Source organism: Ylistrum balloti, unplaced genomic scaffold (assembly GCF_031769215.1).
Source record: "Ylistrum balloti isolate Yb309-2 unplaced genomic scaffold, AGI_CSIRO_Ybal_v1 Utg370510, whole genome shotgun sequence".
Lineage (NCBI taxonomy): Eukaryota > Metazoa > Mollusca > Bivalvia > Pectinida > Pectinidae > Ylistrum > Ylistrum balloti.
Genome location: NW_026782329.1, coordinates 1,225,600 through 1,247,184, shown reverse-complemented (window position 1 = coordinate 1,247,184; position 21,585 = coordinate 1,225,600). Strand labels below are relative to the sequence as shown.

At 33.7% G+C, this 21,585-nt stretch overlaps 2 protein-coding genes across 2 annotated transcripts in view; one reads left to right on the top strand and one right to left on the bottom strand.

The window, feature by feature from the left end:
- Positions 1-291: 291 nt before the first annotated feature.
- On the bottom strand, positions 292-11,974 carry LOC132555655 (eukaryotic translation initiation factor 4H-like). The gene is made up of 8 exons (XM_060220005.1): positions 11,878-11,974; positions 9,729-9,882; positions 9,301-9,349; positions 7,501-7,565; positions 6,221-6,329; positions 5,700-5,903; positions 5,330-5,555; positions 292-3,115 (listed from the first exon to the last, which is right to left on the bottom strand). The coding sequence occupies exons 1-7, from the start codon at positions 11,949-11,951 to the stop codon at positions 5,377-5,379; spliced, it is 834 nt and encodes a 277-aa protein (XP_060075988.1). The 5' UTR covers positions 11,952-11,974; the 3' UTR covers positions 292-3,115; positions 5,330-5,376.
- Positions 11,975-14,477: 2,503 nt separating this feature from the next.
- The window catches only part of LOC132555666 (myb-binding protein 1A-like), a 37,996-nt gene continuing 30,888 nt past the window's right edge, over positions 14,478-21,585 (top strand). The window contains exons 1-9 of the mRNA XM_060220018.1: positions 14,478-14,546; positions 16,589-16,693; positions 17,368-17,457; positions 18,030-18,101; positions 18,281-18,391; positions 18,628-18,750; positions 18,995-19,087; positions 20,210-20,315; positions 21,048-21,139. Coding sequence (XP_060076001.1) covers positions 18,060-18,101; positions 18,281-18,391; positions 18,628-18,750; positions 18,995-19,087; positions 20,210-20,315; positions 21,048-21,139 — 567 coding nt within the window. The 5' untranslated portion in view covers positions 14,478-14,546; positions 16,589-16,693; positions 17,368-17,457; positions 18,030-18,059. The remainder of the gene's footprint in view (positions 14,547-16,588; positions 16,694-17,367; positions 17,458-18,029; positions 18,102-18,280; positions 18,392-18,627; positions 18,751-18,994; positions 19,088-20,209; positions 20,316-21,047; positions 21,140-21,585) is intronic.

Genomic DNA, 21,585 nt, shown 5'->3' with positions numbered 1-21,585 from the left:
CAGTTTTTTTTCCCAAGTCCCTTTGCATTTTTATTTATTGTTTTTACAAGAGGTTTCAAGAACAAAACCATTTCTTAGCAATCAAAATACAGATCTGCAATCAATAATTTGTGTCAAGCAGAGTATATTGTATGCTTAAAGGGAGACAACTTTACAAATTGAACTTAAAAAATCATCTTACATACAATACAAAGGTATAGACACTGTATGTAACTTGAGTTTGGAGGAAAACTAGGTCAATGTCTTGAAAAAGAAAAAGAAAAAAACCCCAGAAAAACAAACACAAAATCATTACATTTACATCTTTATTTTCCTTCTCGGTTGCACAGCTTTTCTCCAGAAGCCCATGACTTACCAGATAACCAATAATGTGAACATCAAGTCAGTTGTAAGGACTACAAATATTGTCCAATGCATTAAATTGTTAAGCTGAAGAAGCATTCCAAAAAGTGCCTTTAAATAAAAGCCTTTTCTGCTAAAATTACACTGTTCATTATTGTACAAATATAATGTCTTTGTACATGTGAACACATCAACACATTGAGACTGGCCTCAGGTAATTGCACTGACTTGTGCTATCAATCTACTGAAGGAAGGCTTCTTCTTGCTGCTCAATGAGATTGCCTATTTCATTAAAATAAGCTGGAAATGTCACACTCGGTTAAATCATGTACACAATACACAGCCAAGCATGGTTTCACACCAATGGGAACAACTGACAGCCATAATCTGAATCATAGCAAAAACCTTATTTGGACAAATACATAATCGGTACAGATTATTTACAATTTTTTCCGAAAAAAACTGATAAAACACTCAAAAATGTTGATCTTAATTTTCTTCAAGTAATTCAAGGAGATAGGTTTTGAGTACATAATGAAAATATCAAACAAATTGATGACTTTAAGGAATATTTAAATCAAAGTTAATATGTAACCTGAATTTTTCAGACACCACACAAACACAATATACACATATTTTCATAAGATCTAAAAGATTTTAACACTGGAGCAAAATTAAATGTCATGACAAATACTCACTTTTTACCCCAACCCTGGTCCAGGCAAGGGATTCATCATTTTTCTTGATAATTTAGTGTTAATCTATATTTATTTTTGAAAGCACCAATCAAACGATAAACCAAAACTGCCATTTAAAATACAACAAACCATAAAACAAACCTGAACTTTTTCAACGTTTATTCAATTTTCCCTTTGGCTGAGAAGAGATAGGGTAAAATGTAGTATGAAGAGGTGGTTGATTGGGTGTAGTTGAGTCAACAGTGAAAGAAAGGATTTGAAATTTAAAATATTCACAATAGTATCCTTGGTAACTACAAATAACCATGTTTTGGATCAGAGAGGCAGACACCTACAGGACAGACATCAGAACCCTACCAATTAGACTAATAAAAGAAAACATCTTGAAACTTTTTATCATTTAATAGATTTCAAATCTGCAAAAAAAATAAAAATTACAAGAAGTTCTTTTCAGTTCCTTTCAAAACAAACCCTTCTCCATATTGTTTCCTTATATAAAATGAAATTTTTGCCTATGACAATTAAGCAATGCAATGAATTACTGACAAAAACCAATACCAGACTACTCATTTGCTGAACAGATGAAAAAAAAATCAAATCTCCAGACAATTAGAGCTGTTAAAGGAACAGTGATGCCACACAGTTATACCCTTATAATAAAGGAATATTCAATGAAAGTTTGAATAATGTGTTTAATAAAGTTTGAATAATATGTTTAATAATGTTTCAAACTGTGACAACTTTGAACACAAGTATTCCAACTGATTAAAAGTGTCTGATCTATAACGTAACCATCAGAAACATTCCTAGAATAACTTCAGATTGCACAAACACAGGTAACTTTCTGTCCAGCTGATCCACAGCATACCAGAGCAACCTTGCAGTCATTCTCGTAAGGCTATAGTGACATTCTGGACAGAAAGTTGCCTGTGACTACAAGAAAGGGGTTGATAAATGGCAGTTTATGCTGAAAAATGATAACACTGTACCACACAAACATGCACACATTTTGTCATATAAATTACAAGCAACAAGCAGCAATTAAACATATTAATACTTGCTTCTCGTCTGGAGAATTTTACAATTCTTCTCCTAAAAGGGGCATAATTCACCAGCAGAATATTGCCGACATCTGACAGACTAATTCTACATGATGAGTGTTCCCAATATCCTGGAGAAAGTTAACTAAAACGGTGAGATACATGCCCTTTAAGATCTGCTTCAAAAAACTGTAAAAATACCGAAATAAACGGTCATCTGTGGCAACTAAGTCACCTTGTATCTTATGACGATATGATTCTGACACTGAAAAATTATTATAAAACTAATTTAGAAAATGTCCAAACCAATTCAGTTGTAAGTAAATATAAAAGGAAAAACTATTGCATTCTGTATGCAAAAAATCATCTGTAAGAATCAAAATATAGAATTTGATACAAGTATCAGTGACTTTGACACTAACGATTCATACATCATATGATGAGAAAACAATATCCAGGACATTATCAGGAATAACAGATGAACGTTCATAAAATGATAGAACAGTTAATGTTCATGAAAACAGCTCTGTAAAATGTTTATAACAACATAACAGACTAACATCTCCATATGTGTATCGTGCTGCTTCAAAGTTACTCTTTAATTCACAAAAAAAAAATCAATATTTGTAAATCTGTTAAAAAAGAGCATGACATTTAACATTTTCTATTTACAAAATACAACCAGTTATTTCTGAATTAATTTCAAAAAATAAAATCGTGATTTTTTTTGTATGTATTGATCAAATTTAGAATCAGATTTTGGCAGCAGAATTGTCATACTAAATCAAGGGAACGATTGTATTTGATTTGTTAACAACACATCAGCCAGTTTTAAATCCCATTGACAAAAACAACTGTGAATGGCATAGATATGGTATGTACAGAGGTTTCTACTGCAATCAATAATGTCATGAATGGGTGAAAATGTCAAAACAAGAGTCACATGACCCACAGACAACCAATTAAAAATTGATTGGCCTTGTCTATGGTTAGCACTTACATGAGACAAGGAAACTTCCCCTTTTATGACAGCAACTGAAACAGAATGGAAAGTCACGATAAAAACAGGATCATAAAACACCAATAATAATTGCAACATAGGCTAATGCCTTCTGACAATTTTTGGAATATAATTTCTAAAATGTTTTTTCTATAGAGGTAAACAGAAAGAATCTTGACTCTGATAGTTCTTCCTTGAAAATTGTCAAAAAACCTTTAGCATAGGCACAACAATACAGGGTCTTCAGATTAGTGGAATTACAATATGTTTCTTTTTTTTCATGCTTAAACAACTTACTAATGAAGAAATACAAATCTGGAAGAGAGACAGAATCTGCTGAACAAGATATTTACAGTTCAGGTGACTTGGTGTCACAGATTGACAATCTCTGTGTACCTCAGTTCTGTACCTTGCTCTTAAACCTCTGTATCTAACTCAATGACTACTGCCATTCTGTGCCTTACAATCACACCTCTGTAAACAGGTCACAACCTCTCACACTCCTTTAAATATTTCACACCTACTGATATAAATATGAACAAGATGGCATACATCAATGTGACGTAGTCAATAAGCTAATCTGAATAGCTTCCTGGACATACAGTGAGAAGTAAGTGTGTTACGACTATGCCACCAGACCATCTGCTGTACCTACACATTGGTATACTGCCATTGATTTAATCAGAGATTTCCTTACACTTAAATGCACCTGTTGTAATGCCAAACATGTATACCCTCATTTGCCACCACGTTTTTAGAACAGTTGTACGAACATTCTTCTGTGTTGTCTCAATAACTGCCACATTGTCACCAAATTCACAGGTGATATGGTCATCCATTTCAAGGCTGATCATGACCATGGGTCAGTTATACAGATGTATACACTGCACATACAACTACCTTTAAATGTGTTTGATAAACTTTTACAAGGGTACCATCCACTATAATTTTTTTTCTGAACACTGCTCACACTATTCTACTTCACACTGTTCAAAGTTCCGCTGATTTATTATCTAGCTGATAATTTTTTTTACATATTGCGATTTGTGATGCCTCTATGCATGTGCCTACAAAAACAAAAAGTGACGGAATTCTAAAAAGGTACAACAGAACCAAAGTCCGAATTTTAATCTCAGAATACTTTTTTAAAAGGACTTCATATAATATTAATTATTATTGTATCAAAGTTTCCATTTGTACAATAAGCAAGTGCCAATTTAAATTGCAATTGCCTGGCAGAAAGAAACATTGATACATCAAAAGGACAGCCAGATGAGATAAACTTAGAAGGCAGAATGTAATTTACTGGACTTTGGTTTATGTTGAAGAACTATGTGTTGTCAATTAGTTAATCAATGTAAGAAAATGCATCTAATTAATGCAACATATCAACTATAAAGTAATTGTTGGCATTACCATAAGCAGGTACCATGTGCAGTAACATTGATCATAAGAATTTTACAGAACTGTACTGCCAAAATCCTATTTCTGTATGGGAATATAATAATTCATGCTAGATTTCCATACTTTTTTCAAAAATTGGAAAAGCAAAAAATTAAAAAGAAAGAGAGCAGATGAGCTGAGGCTTGCTTAGACTGAGTCGCACTACTGAGTCAGGATGCACTGTAAAATAACATATTTTCATGGGGCTGAAAATTTAATTTTTGTTGTTTTTTTTTCAAAAAATACTATTACAGGGAAAGTTCATTTTGTGGACTAAATATAGCTCAGTCATCCCACTTAATTTAACATTTTTATGGGTGGAGGTACAACATCCTTTGATGTCTAAATTGTCCCAATCTGGACAAACCTACCATGGATATGAATGCACACAAGAGGTCTCAATGGGGTAGTGAATTACTTAATTTAACAACTCCTGGACATATGACCTAGTGGATTGAGAATATCCACAAAATTGATGAAAAGATATTCCCGAGGAAAATGAATGGTTTCACACTAAGTAGTCATCATTATGATGTGATTACTCTCAATCTGTGCAGAGATTGGAGAATTATCTTGTATGCAAGCTTTTTTGTTCCAAAGTGGTAAAGGGTGATATTTGCTCTGAAACAATGACCACCGAAATTGAATCAGGAGTAGACGTTGGTGTTGTGATACTACTGTATAAATGTGTGAGTTCATGAATGCTGACATACTGACAATGTGATTAATATATATAACACACACACATCCCACACCTCATACTTGCAAACTTTAAAATGAATTCAAGTAATAAATATGGAACTCACCTTTACATATATTTATTGGCTCTATGTACATGTGTCAGCCTTCCTTTCTACCTGTTGCTGTTTTCACTTGTGGTTCGTGATCGATTTTCAGAAGAAACACTATTTTCATCTCTAGCTTTGCCTGTACCAAAAATGCTTGAATTGCGAGTGGCATCTGCTTTGCTTGCTACAGGTTCTTTGACTGTTCTTGGAGCCAACTTGAGTCTTGGCCGGGCTGCTGCTGATTCTTTTTAAACAAATGATACATAATCACTGAGCAAGTAAACTGAAGATGAACAGTCGAAGATCAAAAATTTTCTATAGCTACATCAAAACATATGTCAAACTAATATGCCATTCCTTCCAAACACAATTTTAACATGGGCCCTACCTGGGGAAGGTTCCCGTAACTCCATTTGCCCTCCACTGTTTTGTCTCCTCCTACCAGGGCCATCGTCATAGCGATTATATCCCCCTCCTCTTGGACGGTCATTGTAACTTCCACGGTCGCCATGGTCACCTTGGTAACCACCACCACCACCACGGTAACCACCTCTGCCTCCTGGTCTATCGCCATGACCTCCTCGGTAGCCACCTGTAGAAATCAATGCTTGACATTGATCACACATCTCAAAATTTGATAGAAACCATATCTTGTTGAATGGAACCTAATAATAAAGCAAATCTGAATAGCATAACTATTCATCCATACTATGGATGTTCTGATCAAATGTGGTTAAAGAATAGCTTTTTTCACAGCATTGTTGCAATGAAAATGAAACTACATTTGCTTTATAAATAAATTACTCAATCATTCAATTAGCTGTCCGGAAAATATCATTACAGTAAAAATTCGAAATCAGATTTACAGAAGATGAACAAGTAGCCATTTTTTTTTTTCATTAGATTTACCATCATGTCCACCTCCACGACCTCCCCCTCTACCACCCCGGTAGCCTCCACGTCGATCCCCCTGTCGGGACTCCGCCACATCTACACGTAAATTTTTGTCCTCAAATAGCTACAATGATCAGAAAGAATATCTTAACACAAACTCTTTAAGGCAATATATGTAATTTCCATGGTTTTGTTTTTCCACTTTAAAGGGATATTCTGCACAAGTTAGGATTTTCATGGGATACTTTAAAAAAACTATTCAAAATCATCTACTTATGTTCTTGTGGAAATTGTACACCTCTATTTACCATTCAAACAAACATGATATTTAATTTGCAGTAATTCTTTATAGATCTAGCTAGATCAATTTACAAATGATTGCATGGCCCTGATTATGTCTCAATAGGTTTGCGTTGTTGTAAGCCTAACTGAATGAAATATTTGTGTACATTATAAAATCAACAGATAAGATGGCTAATAAAGTAATATGGAGAGATATAATGATGCTAACAATAGTTTTAAAAGTTATTAAAATAAGTTCTTAAAAGGTCAGAATTTTTGCACCTTGAGCAGAATATCCCTTTCAAAAACAGAGGTGATCGTGCACAATGCATATTATAGAAATATTGAGTATATCTAAAACTAAAAAAAATACAGATGTGTATTGAATCAAAAAGTTTTCGACAATAAAAACAAAGTGAACAGTGGAAAGGGTTCATTGAATACTTTGTATACAAACATCTTATTCTTAAAGTGGTCAGAATGACCTTTGTCCCTTTGATCTTGACCAATGAACATGACCACCAAAATTTAATTAAGTGTAAATATAAGGGTATGATGTGGGGAGAATATGAACAATCAAGGTTTTCATGAAATATCTTGTATATGACCTTTATGCTTCAGTTGGATGCATGGATGGACAGGTGCTCCATGCACTGCAAATCTTCAGAGATTGTTATGATATATACCTACTCCTCACTTAAGACGGGTCACAATTCTTTTAAAAGGTAGAACTTTTAATCATGTGCCCCAATTTCCTCAGGAAACAATCCCTCACATTTAACGGGTAAAAATGTTTGCAATTTTTTTATGGAAAGAACCTCCTTCATCTCTAATATGTATTTTTCTCTTTAAAACCTGACAGTATGATGAACAAAAAATCCATTTTGATTTTATCTATTGTGTTAATCATGAAATTTGCGAATAAAATGTGTGTTGATTATTTATAAGTTAAACTACAAAAATTCAAAATGATCATAAAATTTGAGGGATATCATTTGATTATGAATACTTACAGCAGAATCATATGTTAATGCTTCCTTCAGTGAATCAACATCATCAAACTCCACATAGGCAAATCCTAAAACACAATCATTGCAGTTAGTATTAAAACCTAAAAACAATAATCAGTACATTACTAAATCACACAAATTTCTTCGTGATGAAGAATACAATTCCATTTCATACACCTCTGTCACATCATTGACAACGAAATAATTTTAAAGTTTTACTTCTGAGAGTCATTCATACCATATCTAACCTAATAATTGTGCTGATAGGTAACTTACAGGAGAAAGAAGATTATCAAAAGTAACAGCACATAATTTTCCCCTCTGATGGCTTTCTGAACTTCAGAAAGAGACCTTATATTATTACATTAAAGACATTTTTAACTTATAAACTAGGATTGGTAGGAACAGCTAAAAAGATCCAACAATAGATGGACACTGTAGTGATGGGATAAACAACACATATTGTATATTACAATTGTTACTCTTTCAACAGATAAGTTAAATTGAAGTTTTGTTTTCCAAAATCAAACTGTTCTGCTCTAACTGACATGATGGCATATCCTTTCATTAGAACAATACTAGACCTACAACAAAAGCAAAGCTGTTCAATTTTACCCTTATTACTTTGTTTTAAATATATCACCTCTTAAAAAAATGCAAAACTAGTAACAAAACTCCTATCACCTGAAAGGTGATGACAAAATTCTATCACCTGAAAGGTGATGACAAAACTCCTATCATCTGAAAGGTGATGACAAAATTCTATCACCTGAAAGGTGATGACAAAACTCCTATCATCTGAAAGGTGATGACAAAATTCTATCACCTGAAAGGTGATAACAAAATTCCTATCACCTTTCTCACCTGAAAGGTGATGAACAAAATTCAAAACTAAAGGTGATGACACCTGAAAGGTGATGACAAAATTCTATCACCTGAAAGGTGATAACAAAATTCCTATCACCTGAAAGGTGATGACAAAATTCCTATCACCTGAAAGGTGATAACAAAACTCCTATCACCTGAAAGGTGATAACAAAACTCCTATCACCTTTCTCACCTGAAAGGTGATGACAAAACTCCTATCACCTGAAAGGTGATAACAAAATTCCTATCACCTGAAAGATGATAACAAAATTCTATCACCTGAAAGGTGATAACAAAACTCCTATCACCTTTCTCACCTGAAAGATGATAACAAAATTCTATCACCTCAAAGGTGATAACAAAACTCCTATCACCTTTCTCACCTGAAAGATGATAACAAAATTCTATCACCTGAAAGGTGATAACAAAACTCCTATCACCTTTCTCACCTGAAAGATGATAACAAAATTCTATCACCTGAAAGGTGATAACAAAACTCCTATCACCTTTCTCACCTGAAAGGTGATAACAAAACTCCTATCACCTTTCTCACCTGAAAGATGATAACAAAATTCTATCACCTGAAAGGTGATAACAAAACTCCTATCACCTTTCTCACCTGAAAGGTGATAACAAAACTCCTATCACCTGAAAGGTGATGACAAAACTATTACCTGAAAGGTGACATATGTACAGAACATTTACATCTGACTCGACTGATCAAAATGATGGAAACGACAAAGAAGATAGGATGATCCTATTGTCTCATTGTCTTAATTGATAATGGAGATATCGTCTATAGATAAAAAATATTGCAGCACATGACTTCCTGACAATTGAAAAAAACAAAGCCAGAGTATGAAATGTCAACATGGTTTAAGTAGGTGCACACATAAGGTGAAATATAGTTGAGAATAATAGCAACCACAACAGTACCTTTAAATTTGTCTGTTTCTTTATCACGGACAAGACGTACACTTTTGACCTAAAAAAGACAAAGGCAACATTACCTATCCCATCATGACATGAAATACTGCTGCAAGAAAAATGATTCACTACACAAAATTAGCTGAAGTTAAACGAATATGATATCATTATCAGAATAAACACATAGGTAAGATATGTTGTTCACAAACTGCTTACATAACAATCTGTATCTGAAAATGTCCAAATTTGCTCCAGTAAAAAATTAATCAATGTTTTAGTATGTTGCGTATAAATACATTTAGTTTATTGAGTTACATGTATTAGATGTTTTTTCTCTCTAAACATTGATATAATGAACTGATGTTCTGCATCATAAAATAGCACAATTGATCAACATCAATCAGGCAACTGGTTCCATATTTATTTTTCGATACTACCTTTAAGTCCTGAAAGATTTCTTCAAGATCTCCTTGTACAATGCCAGAAGGGAGGTTCCCTACATAACATGTATATGGGGGTTCTGTAGGTAAAGGCTTTCGTCCACGACCTTGACCATAACTATTTCCTCCTGATCGCCCTCCACCATAACCTCTGAAACACACAACAAATTTGTGTCAAACAGTGTTGTTTCAATTGGGGAGTTATGTAAGTGAGGTCATTTAAACAACAAAATCAAGTCTGAATCTGAAATTCAATGATATCTTAATAGTCTAGGTACCAAACAGATCCTACTTTAGAAATAAGTGAAAGATCAATCCAGTACTTCTTACAAAAATTGCAAGAACAAACTTAAATAGTCAAAATTCAAGAGAGCTGCCTGTCAGTTATTCTGATTTCCTAGTCAATACTATTATCAGTAATGCACATCAATCACTTACTGGAACATACACACAAAATTTGAGAAGGATCTCTGCAGTACTTCTCCAGAATTGATAACACTGTATGGCTATCAAAATCAAAGATGGCTACCTGTTAGCCAGTTTGTTTTAGTCAATAAATTATGAACCTGCATATCAAATTTGTGAATGAGACATACAGTGCTTTTCCAGAAAAAGTGATAAAAATGTTTTAAGTTTGGACAGACAAGGGACTAACATTCGCCACAATACAATTTTTATAACACATGATGGTAGGCTAACAATATTAACTTTTCAAAAACATTATCAAGACAGTTGGTAAATAAATCTGAAGTTGAACCTTTTTCAAGGGAAATAACTCCAGAACTCACTCCAAGGGAAGAAACTCAAGAACATAATACTCTGAACAGTAGAATGACATACAATACTTACAAATCCTGATATGTGAACGATTGCGCCCTGTTTTAGGGACCCATACTCATTCTAATAAGTGCTCCCTCCCTAATAAATACTCTTTTCACTTTTCGATTGCCAGGTCAGTTTCTGCAGCAGGTTCACCCCTCCCACATATTTTGGTATAGAACAGTAATTTGAGTTAAATTGGATGGTTTCAGATAATTGCACTGTATCCATTTGATTGATTTATTAAAGGTAAATGGTTCCACACCAGACATTAGTCTGTCAAAAGTGTTGGTCTGTGTTCACATACATGTACATTGCAGGAGTTGGGAAACTTGGACTCTCAATTAATGAGGATTATTGAATAATTCAACTGACATGAATTCACAATAGAAACAAATGAGGACTGGAACCAATAAACATAGATTTCAATTTACACAAAATGACTTCTGTTTTCCTATAGTAGTACTAAGAACAAGTTGAAAGACTGTTAGAATGTATCATTTTTTTCTTACACAATGTAAAAGAACCAGAAAAATGCAACAGAACCAGTAATTTTGAAATGAAAATATCTTTTCGGCTTCATGGTCATGACAAGTAAGAAATGACTCGCAATATTACAGGTAAATGTACACAAGTCCATAGAGGCACCTAACAATAAGAATATGAGTAAATGTTGCAATCAGAGCCCATATATACTACACATGTTAATCATGAATTGTAATTTGCCCTGGTACTATAATGCCTCTATCTCAAATGTGTGTGAAATTTGACATTTTTGTCATCCTGGACGAAAGACACAGGAATGGGTCAATGAATGTTTTACTGAGAACTTCTCTGATCACATTAGGATTTTCAAAACTTTACAACTCCGCTTAATTTTCGAAATCAGGTTAACATTGGAAATTGTTTAACTTTTGCACCGAGTTACATGAACGTTAGTAAGTGCCGGTTGCATGGTCTAACATATTACAAGAGGCGTAAAAAGTTTTAACAAACAACTTGAAATTTTCCGTCCAGCACTTGCCAACAATTACTTTAAATGGGAAAAAACAACTATATTGAATCAAATCTATTACAGTTGAATCTGTGCATGCGATATTAGACATTTCGAATCGTTTGCATTATTGTTAATAAGAAGTAACATGAAGTTGTTCTGGTGACGTTAACACATAAAAAACAGTACGTGCAGTGTATGCCATGTGATAAACATCTGCTATCAAACACGGTGTCCGTATCATAGTTTGATTGCATCTACGGTCCGCTACAACCGATCGATTGTGTCTTTTCTATATGTTGTGATGAAGTTATCGTAACATAAAATGACAACCTTTGATTATAGTCGTTATCATATCCTCGATTTCCACCGTAGTTTGAATAATTTTCGCTACCATAATCAGCCATGTTGCATGTCGGAAAATTAAGACGGAAGTGTAGGTTGTGACATGCGCAGATTGATTGAAGGTTATCACCACAGGGTACGTTAACGTCACAAGTCTTTCGAGATTGAAAGGTCATTGTATGCGAGCACATCCCGTACATACATGTAATATACATGACCCTTACTGTATGCTATTAAGGTCTTCTCTACGCTTAGTGCAAACGACACAAAAAGTCAAATACACATTTGCCGTGAAAGTCTGTCGAGATAAGCATCCAGCGTTTAATTAGTCTCGGTGATTATCAGAGTACACAGTACATCAATGCTTTGAATATAAACATTTTTTAAGAGATGCGTGCGTGGTTCGAACAAACATTTTCTTTTTAAGCTCTGCGAAAAACTACCTCTCCCTTCGACACTTATCCACCATGTGATTTGAAATCCGCCGCCTAGTAACAAAAATAAATAAATGGAAATGGTACCCGGAAATCGGTATTCAATGGCGGGGGAAAACTTGTTTGTCCATCGCTGTCACGTCTAGGCGCAGCACTGGAATATGGCACTTAAAGTACACTTATAGTAAAAGTTAATTAAATTCCATAAGAGAGACAAGCGCATCGCCAAACTTTTTAAACGTGATTTCGACAAACACAATGTAACAAGTTTCACTGACTATGAACGAATAAAAAGTTTTTTTTTTTTTAAACCGTATTACTAGTAAACAATGAAAAGGGGAAAATGATATTTTCTGCAACTTATCTGCTAGGGTGAGACTAGCGAATGGTAACCTTCTACCGCATACTTGGTAAGTCACTCTTACTAGCCCGATTGACGCGCGCACTGACACCCAGCGCCGACAGAAGACAATTCCTGCTATTCTCGGCGAAACGCGGTAACGTTTAAATTAAACATGTTTCACACCGCTTCCATACCATAATTCCAACTCCCCTCCCCCTCTTCGTTCCTTCCTTTTCTCTTATTGGAGGATGAAAATCGGACATATTGCATATTGCATGCCAGATTCATAAGTAACTATAGTATATAGCATGAAGACTTATCTCAAACAGATGCGTATAAAACTAATATGTAAGTCTATGTCCCCATCAAATTTGATATATTACTACCACTATCAGCCTCTACTGACATCTGACTGGGAATTCACACCGCTTCAGTTTTTTGTTTGTTTGTCTGTAATATTTATGTAGACCAGATAATTAAATTGTACCGTGAACAGAATGATATCATACCGCTATATACCTGCAACTACCACTACAAAGCAGTAACGATACTACGGATTATAATTAACGATATCAATTACATACAGCAATACATTTTAGGCCCTAGGAAATTTCGAGATTCCTTCTCTCTCTGGTTTCACCGTAACTTTTGGTACATGAGTTTCACAAAGACATTTTGTGGACAGAAACCCCAATTCCAGTAGCAACATCATAGATATTAGATAGTGGCAAGTGTATATAACTCCTCAATCCAATTCAATATTGAATATTTCTTGGTCTGTTTTTAAGTGATCGTAATTGTAGTGACATGTAAATGTCTCCACAGTCGCAAGTGTGTCTCGCCCTACAACGTGGGTAATACATGGAATCTCTCTCTCTTCTCTCTCTCTCTCTCTCTCTCTCTCTCTCTCTCTCTCTCTCTCTCTCTCTCTCTCTCTCTCTCTCACACACATATGTTTGAATGCTGAACATTGGAATTTGATCACAATTAATCAGCCAAACCTATCTAAAGTGTTTTAAGATAAATAGTGAAACTTGTAGATAAAGACTGTAATATTTACATATTATACGCCCCTATCAGACAACTTTACATATCAAAACGACACGATTCACAATTTCGTGACAAAGATCAAATCACTTGATTTTGACCAAATTGAATGAAGCTTCTAATTTGTTTATACGGGAACGTATGATACAGAGGAACAAGATCTCTTGTGTTAGCTAATTTATTGTTATTTGTTCGTTTACTGAACCGTGAAGTTATCGAAACTTCCATCACAGTTGATGTCTAATCTTATTTACCTAGCTATGCCCTATTCACTTTAATTAGTATAATTATTGTAGTTAATGCGGACTTCGCTCGCTCGAATTTCTTCGTTTTTTAATGCTAAAAAGAGATTAATATATACTGAATATCTATCTGTATGATATGATATCTGATTTAAGGTTAATGAGATATATACTTTGTTAAATAAGAAAATAATAATAATTAAATTAGGTATGTTTTTTAATTTCATTAAGTAAACGATCGACTTGACTTTCCACGTGAAATAAAATACTCAACATGTAGTTCTACCGGAATGAGCATTCTATGCTGTGATTTACGTTCGGAATTCCAGAGTGCTCTAATAACGCTAGAGACGTACGAACGTTTGCATCATGATCGCTACAGCGTTTGTCAAACAAGCAGAAAGAGCTAAAACAGTGATTTAACCGTGTGAAAATATACACGTGCTTAAATACACCACACAGTCAGAAATGGACGTACATGATGCTGATTTAATGAAATATTTCTGGCGATTGGCAGAGCCGGATGAAAATTGTACTGTCAAAACTACAAGGCTGCTTTTAAAAAAATTAGAAACATTGCAAAATGATAACGTAAGTGTTTGTGGAGTGCTCGTTCAGTAGTTCGACAGGCCGGGGACTGGACTTATCCAGTCCTTCATTTACGAGAATGTACTCCAACTCATCAAAGTCTTTTGAAAAAGGGCCATGTTACACGTTGCCTGTCTGAACTCCGACACATTTTAGTTAACTGAAGTCTGTTTCTATTTTTTTTCTTTGGATAATGTGTTGTCGACTGGTATGTTCGCAATTTGATTAATTCATGGACAGTCGCGGCAAAATTATGCACATATGATCGAGTGAATAAGTTTTTAATCAGATAGTGCTCATTGTATTTTTGACCAAGAATTAAGACACAATTCAAACTTCTTTTATTTCAAAAAGTGTTTTGTAATAGCAAGGGATTCACATGTCTCGCCACTTCAAACACACACATGAACTCCTTATATATACTAGCAGGTCCAGAGAGGGTGTCTTGGCCATCACTCCCATTAATCCCAATTGTGATTGTGTCCTTTTTCAAAAGGTCCTTAGCTCTCCGATGAAAAAAAGACGGGTGTGTATATAAATGAAAGATATAGAACTCCACCAATGCTGTTTTATGGCATGTTGGTTCTTGTGTGTGAATGTTTGTTATCATTATTTATTGGGAGAAAAGTGATAGATTTTGGGACAGATCAGGAAAATAAGATGGCTGCAATATGTGATAAGAAAAATGGAATGGCAGCCATATTTGCTTTGACAGTGAAAGATAACATTCACTATTCCTTAAGAAGAATGTTTTAATTTCATTATCAGTAAAAGCAAAAGCAGGGAAAAAGAATAGAAAGGGAAAAGGTCCAACTTTTGAAGAACAGATAAAGATCAGCATTGGTGGGCACCAAGATCCCTCCTGGATCTTTTGTATACATCTATCAGTATATTATAGGACATATCATTTATACTGAATTAATGTAATATTGTATGTCATGTTGTCCATTGGTTAGCCATTACCACATCAAACTTCGGCTTTCGTTTTACTATTTACTATCACAGTAAGTTTATGAACAGCATGATTAGAAGATTTCTTGGAGAAGTTTTTCTCAGTTTTTATCTATTAGAAAGTTTGTAGAGTAAATAATTTTTCAGCATGAGATGGATTTGTTTCATTAAGCTATACATTTCATTTCAATTCTACGGTTTTTATTACCTAATCATTTTTCAGCAATTAAATCTCTCATGATTACCTCTCAGTGAAATTTTCTACCAATCTGTTTGAAACTTTTAGGCAAACTTTTTTTGCCTCAGGTAGTTGTGCTTCCATTGTGGGATTAAAAAGTTTTTGTATTGTTACATTTCCATAGTTTTAACCCACCATCATCAGATGGTGTGCTGTTAGATCGGCCCTTGGTTTAGATCTTTGGTCCATCAATTGTCTATCCATCTATCATCCGTCTATTCACTTGTCATTCATCCATCTGTCCTTTTGATTTTTTTCAGTTATGGTTTGTTATCTATTTCTGGAGAAGCACCATATGGATCATTTAAAAATTTCATATTTAGGTTTTCTGTAGTCTTTAGTATTGTCCATTCTGGGACTGAATGATTTTTGAGAGTATTAGTTAGTTTTCAGTATTTCTGGAGAAGCACTGGATGGATAATTATCAAACATTTCATGTAGGATTCCCTTCAAGTTAGTAGCTAGATGTGTATTTACCATTTTGGGATTGGTTGGAACTAGATGCTAGATGATAAAACAAATATGGCAGAGACAAGCGGTCATCGTAGATTTTGACAGAAATAGCTTAATTTGGTATTATTATTTATTGAAGTTCTGGAAGAATCTTTGTCTGCAAATGTTGGTTTTCCATTGTAACTTATTGCCCAAGTTCAGCATTCTGAGCACGAAGAGAATAAAAGAGAAATCATGGAAAAGATTGAATTAATAAGGACTCAATAGAGATCATACTATGGTGGACACCAGGATACCTCTGGGATCTCTTGTTTTGCATCGATACAAATACACAATAATGTAGTTATCTTTGACATGGGCAGCCACATACTGTACTGAACAATCTTGTTATTTATTCTTACAGGACTCTGTGGGAAAGGATTTGAAGTATACACTGAGAAGACTTATAACAGGTGTATCCTCCAACAGAAAATGTGCCCGCCAAGGATTCTCTGTGGCATTGTGTCAGGTATTATTGATGATGGTCAACAGATGTAAACAAACTTGTGAGAAGACAAATCCTAAATAAGTTCTAAACTTATGACTAAATGTTTTATGTCTAGGAATTAAGGACTATTTCAGTAAAACACTGATCTTAGGACTCCAGGTTTTGTGGTACATTTGTAACACCATTACTTTAATTGATAATATTCATAGGAATTATAGGCAGGAAAGTGAAAACCTGTGGTTTAGTAGATGTTTTACTGGAATAAGTCTAAGTGCATTCTTATAGAGTAAAACAATGTATCAATAAAATTATAAAGAATGGGAAAAAAATAAACATGGCCATATTTAGTGAGGCCACCACACCTATAAAGTAGAAATACCATCAAATACTACAACTTGGTGATGTTTAGTTAATGGTCAAAATTGTACATACTACATTTCTAGTAATATTAGAATGACTGCCTATGATGATTATGAATTTGTGATTAATTCACAATGTATAGTGCTGTCAATGAAACGGAAAATTAAGAAGAAAGATTTTAAACTTATATTGATTCAATGGATCTCTTCAGAATTAAGTAACTTTGGATAGGTAGGTACATAATTTTTAGTAATATAATTGAATTGATTGAATTGAGAATAAAAAATTGAAGATAATGTTTATAACAGTTCTTTTGTATCTGGTATATGTTGTAGATCTTACGAAAGTTCACTGCCATCAGTGTTGAAGAGGTGCTATCTTTAGTAACTAAATACCTCCAATTGTCTAAAAAGGATGCCAAAGGTGTAAGTATATCCTATTTATACATCATCCACCCAACAGCATCAACTATTAGCGTTTTATACATAGACCTCTATTATAAGTTTTACCACAAGTTCCATATTATAGATTTCTGGAGTAAAATTTGATTACAAGTTATATACTATAAAATTAGAAGAATGAATATACATGTATAGTAAATTGGATCTAATTATTTTTATTGTTAAATGGTATGCATTTAGTATCCCAGATGAGAAATTTAATTTTCCAGTACGTAAGTAATGTGATATATAGTAACCTGAACATATCTAGATGTTTCTTAACATTTTATATGATAGTCAAAAATCCTTAAAGAACATTTTTAACACTGAACAATTATTAAGGTGATTAAAAATTTAATATTGATCTTCAGTTGATACCTGTAATATGAAATACATTTTTAATTTTCAAGTCATTTTTGAACACTACCATATAACATGTTCATCAATTATGAGTTTAAACCATGTAATGTTTATTAGAAATTGTAATTATTCACAATTGTTAAAAGAAAATTGTACGGTTGAACTTTCTTTAGTTAAAATCTTTGACTTATTTCTAGGAAACTGGTAGTATCTTACTCGGCAGAGCAATGGTTTACCTGGCGCTGATTCAGTCTGGGAGACTCACACAGGTAAATTTAATTTTATATATTGTACAGAACATGTATTTATAACAGAGTTTGTTTGAATTTTTAACTTGAAATTTATAAATTAATTTTGTGCAACAAGTATTAGGTAATATATTTTATTTAGACATACCTGCATAGAGACTTTGATATATTAATAGCAAATATGTATTTTCCATTTGAAGGGTTCTCCTGAATGCATTAAAGAGGTTATTGATAACCTGCAAGACATGAAAACAAAGCGTTCCTATCTCCAACAGATCTGTATTGGTGGTGTGGCCCATCTCATACCTCAGGTATTCTCTTGTCAATATCTGTCTATTATTTGTAATGATTTGGCAACAGATCAGTCCATGATGATAGTATTTGATTTCATACTCTAGACGTATGTGAGACAAGTGACCCATTTTCTGATCTTACAAAGACATTTCTATTAACTTTTGGTCTGTTAAACAATTACTGACATAGAGAATAGAAAATTATGAATTCTATTTAACATTTATTGATTTACAATGTTATAACTTGTTAATAGGTTGATACAGAAAGGTTCGAGGAGGGTGTGTTTCCTGGTATACAGACTGAACTGATGTTGGGTTGGGATAAGTGTACACCTGACGCTCTGTTGCTGTTATTGCTGTGTCGTAAACACCATAAGGTAAAGAAAGGTTTCCTGTTCTTTTTTAAGCATTTGAATGATAGGAATATCGTAAGCATGCTTCAAATTGATTTTAAAAGTCTATAAACATGGTAAAGATATCTTAGCTCTATTGTGTACAGCATTATGTATAATGAGGAATTGTAGCACAGATTGACCAGTGTAGATATCTGTACACTAGCAATAACAATGAAACAGTATATCATATTATGATATAAAGTTAATTAAATTTTCCTTTTTTCAGCATCTTATTGGAAAAGCATTTTTGAAAGAGCATTGGAGTCGACCAAAAATCATTACAGAGAAGAACTTTGATAATATATGTCAAGTTGTGTTAGTAAGTATAACAAAATTGCAGTTCATTGACCATGTTCCTATTAATGTACTGCAGCCTGTTTCTTTTCAACTTTCAGTGACTGGTTCTTTTGTTGGCTATGGTTTTCTGTCTCATCAAATGCTTTTTGTCCTATTAGATTTTAAACTTGTTTAAGAAATTCCATTAACTGTTTGGTTTGCAGGCAGTTTGAAATCCATTGTGTCTGTTTTAAAATGCAACTGTTTAGTCTGAAATTTGCTGGGAATAATAACTACCCAGTATGTGTTCTCCAACTTTGCATGTTATTTTGAGCAGATATTAAATCCAATATGGCCATCTTTGCTTCATGAAATCTTTGTTAAAAATAAAACTCAGATTCTATTCTACAGATACTGATATATTGTAAATCACTTAAATTTCATGAATACATTATTTTATGAACTTATCTGTTCAGACATATCTACAATTACATGATTTCCTTAAAGCTGATCTAGAATTGACTTTAAATTAACAAATGATGAGTTACTAGAGATCAGGATTCTTTGAGACTCTGATATCAGTAACCAAATCAACAGGAATGCTTTCAGAGTTACTTTCGTCTAAATATTTGCAAAGGATTTGGTTTTGCGATTCAGTCTCCTTGCGTATTCACATGAAAAATATCCCATGCAAAATATAAGTGATTTACAGTATTTGAAATTTTGATGAGAAATGAATTGTTTTGAAATTATAAAAGATTCTTGTATAATCAGTAACAGGCATTGTTCTAGTGTTGGATATTTGTGAAAAATATCATGAATGTTAATATTAGATAGACTGCAATAGGACTGTCAGATACAAAAAGGCAGTTTCAAAGATTGTATCACAGGTCATATGCTTGCTTCCAACAATTACAATGTCATATCTTTATTATAAAACATGAGTTTAAATTCAACATGGAATTTATTTCACAGATTACCTGATTGGAAAAAAGGGGGATAATTCTATTTTTCTTCTCTTCTATCTTTAGTTATAAATAGTCAATAGATCGTTTGTACCAATCCCTTATGTCTTGTCAAAATGTCTTAACATGTAACTGACTGTTGTACTGAAGAAGACAACAGTAGCATTGATACAGAATAATGAGATAACTTGTTTTTGTAGAAATCCTCAGAAACATACCCGGTCATCCATCCTGTTATTCCAGAAGTCCTAGAGCAGTTTACAAAGTCAGAACTGTCAGTCACAGAGTTCTGGTCTCACATTGTCAGTAAGTATCTACAGTTTCTAATATAGAACACAGTTTACAAATTTATTTTCCATGAGCTCTGCCATGAGCCCACCACATACCATACATTGTGCTATATAACAATAAAATTTTATAGTCTAAAATATTGGTCCTACTGTGAAAAAAAAAGAAGAAAGACAATGTTCAGCATTTTAATGTGATGTAAACTTGTAATGCTTTCCCATAGGAATTTGCTCAGAAATTCAGGATATAGACACCAGGCTCTCTTGTGTCATTGCCTTTAAGATCAATATTTGTGGAATAGTTCGTAGATGAATTAGCCTCTTTTGATAAATCGCCAAAATTTCTTTTTTGAAAAGTGATTTTGTTTTGGTTGCTATGATTTTTCTCTCATTATAAAGTGTGTCGTCCTATTAAAATATGTCTGTATCATCATTGTCATGCTGAATTTAAGAGCAGTTTTATTGAAAATCATTTGTAATATTCAGTATGTATTTACACCAACATTGGCAAGTATATTTTATCTACTGGTTTTTTCACTTTTGGCAGTTGCAAAATCAGCATTTTTGCTGAGGCTAATCTGAAAGCCTGATATTACTATTGAATTTATTGTAATGCTAGGTATGAACATTTAAACACAAATATTCCTTTTGTGTGTGAGTTGGGATTGTTTTACCTTAAAATAGGAAAAAATGAATTACTTTAAAGCAGTACAAAGTCCATCTATTTACATTAGATATTGTTTGTTTTCAGAGCTGCTCTTTTGTAGCAACCACACACGCTCTACAAATCTGGGACTCCATATCTTTTGCCAAGTAATTCCACTTGTAAAGACATCACAAGAGGTATGTACAGCCACAAATGTGAGACCCAGGGGAGGTAAGATCTTCCAAGGTTTTTCCCTGACCCTCAAAAACCTTCATTTTTACTTCGAAGGTTGAAAAAGAACCCTCAAATAAATAAAAATTTAATCTATTTCATGTATGATGTGAATCCGTAGGCCATTACAAATTTGAGGGTCCAAGAGGTAAGCCTGACTCTCACAGATTTGAGCAAAAGAATAAAAGAGTGAAGGGAGGGAACTGCCATAGGTATGAGAGTCAAGGGAGGTAATTACTGCCAGATATTGAGGTTACATGTTTGTGAGAGCCTGGGAAGTTAAAAACTGGTGCTGTATGGGGTTACATGGTGAAAGGACCAGGGCTAGTAGTTGCACATGTTTGGGTAACCTGTAGTGGTAAGTAGTGCTAAAAATTGAGGTTACATGCTGTTAGGACCATTATAGACCAGA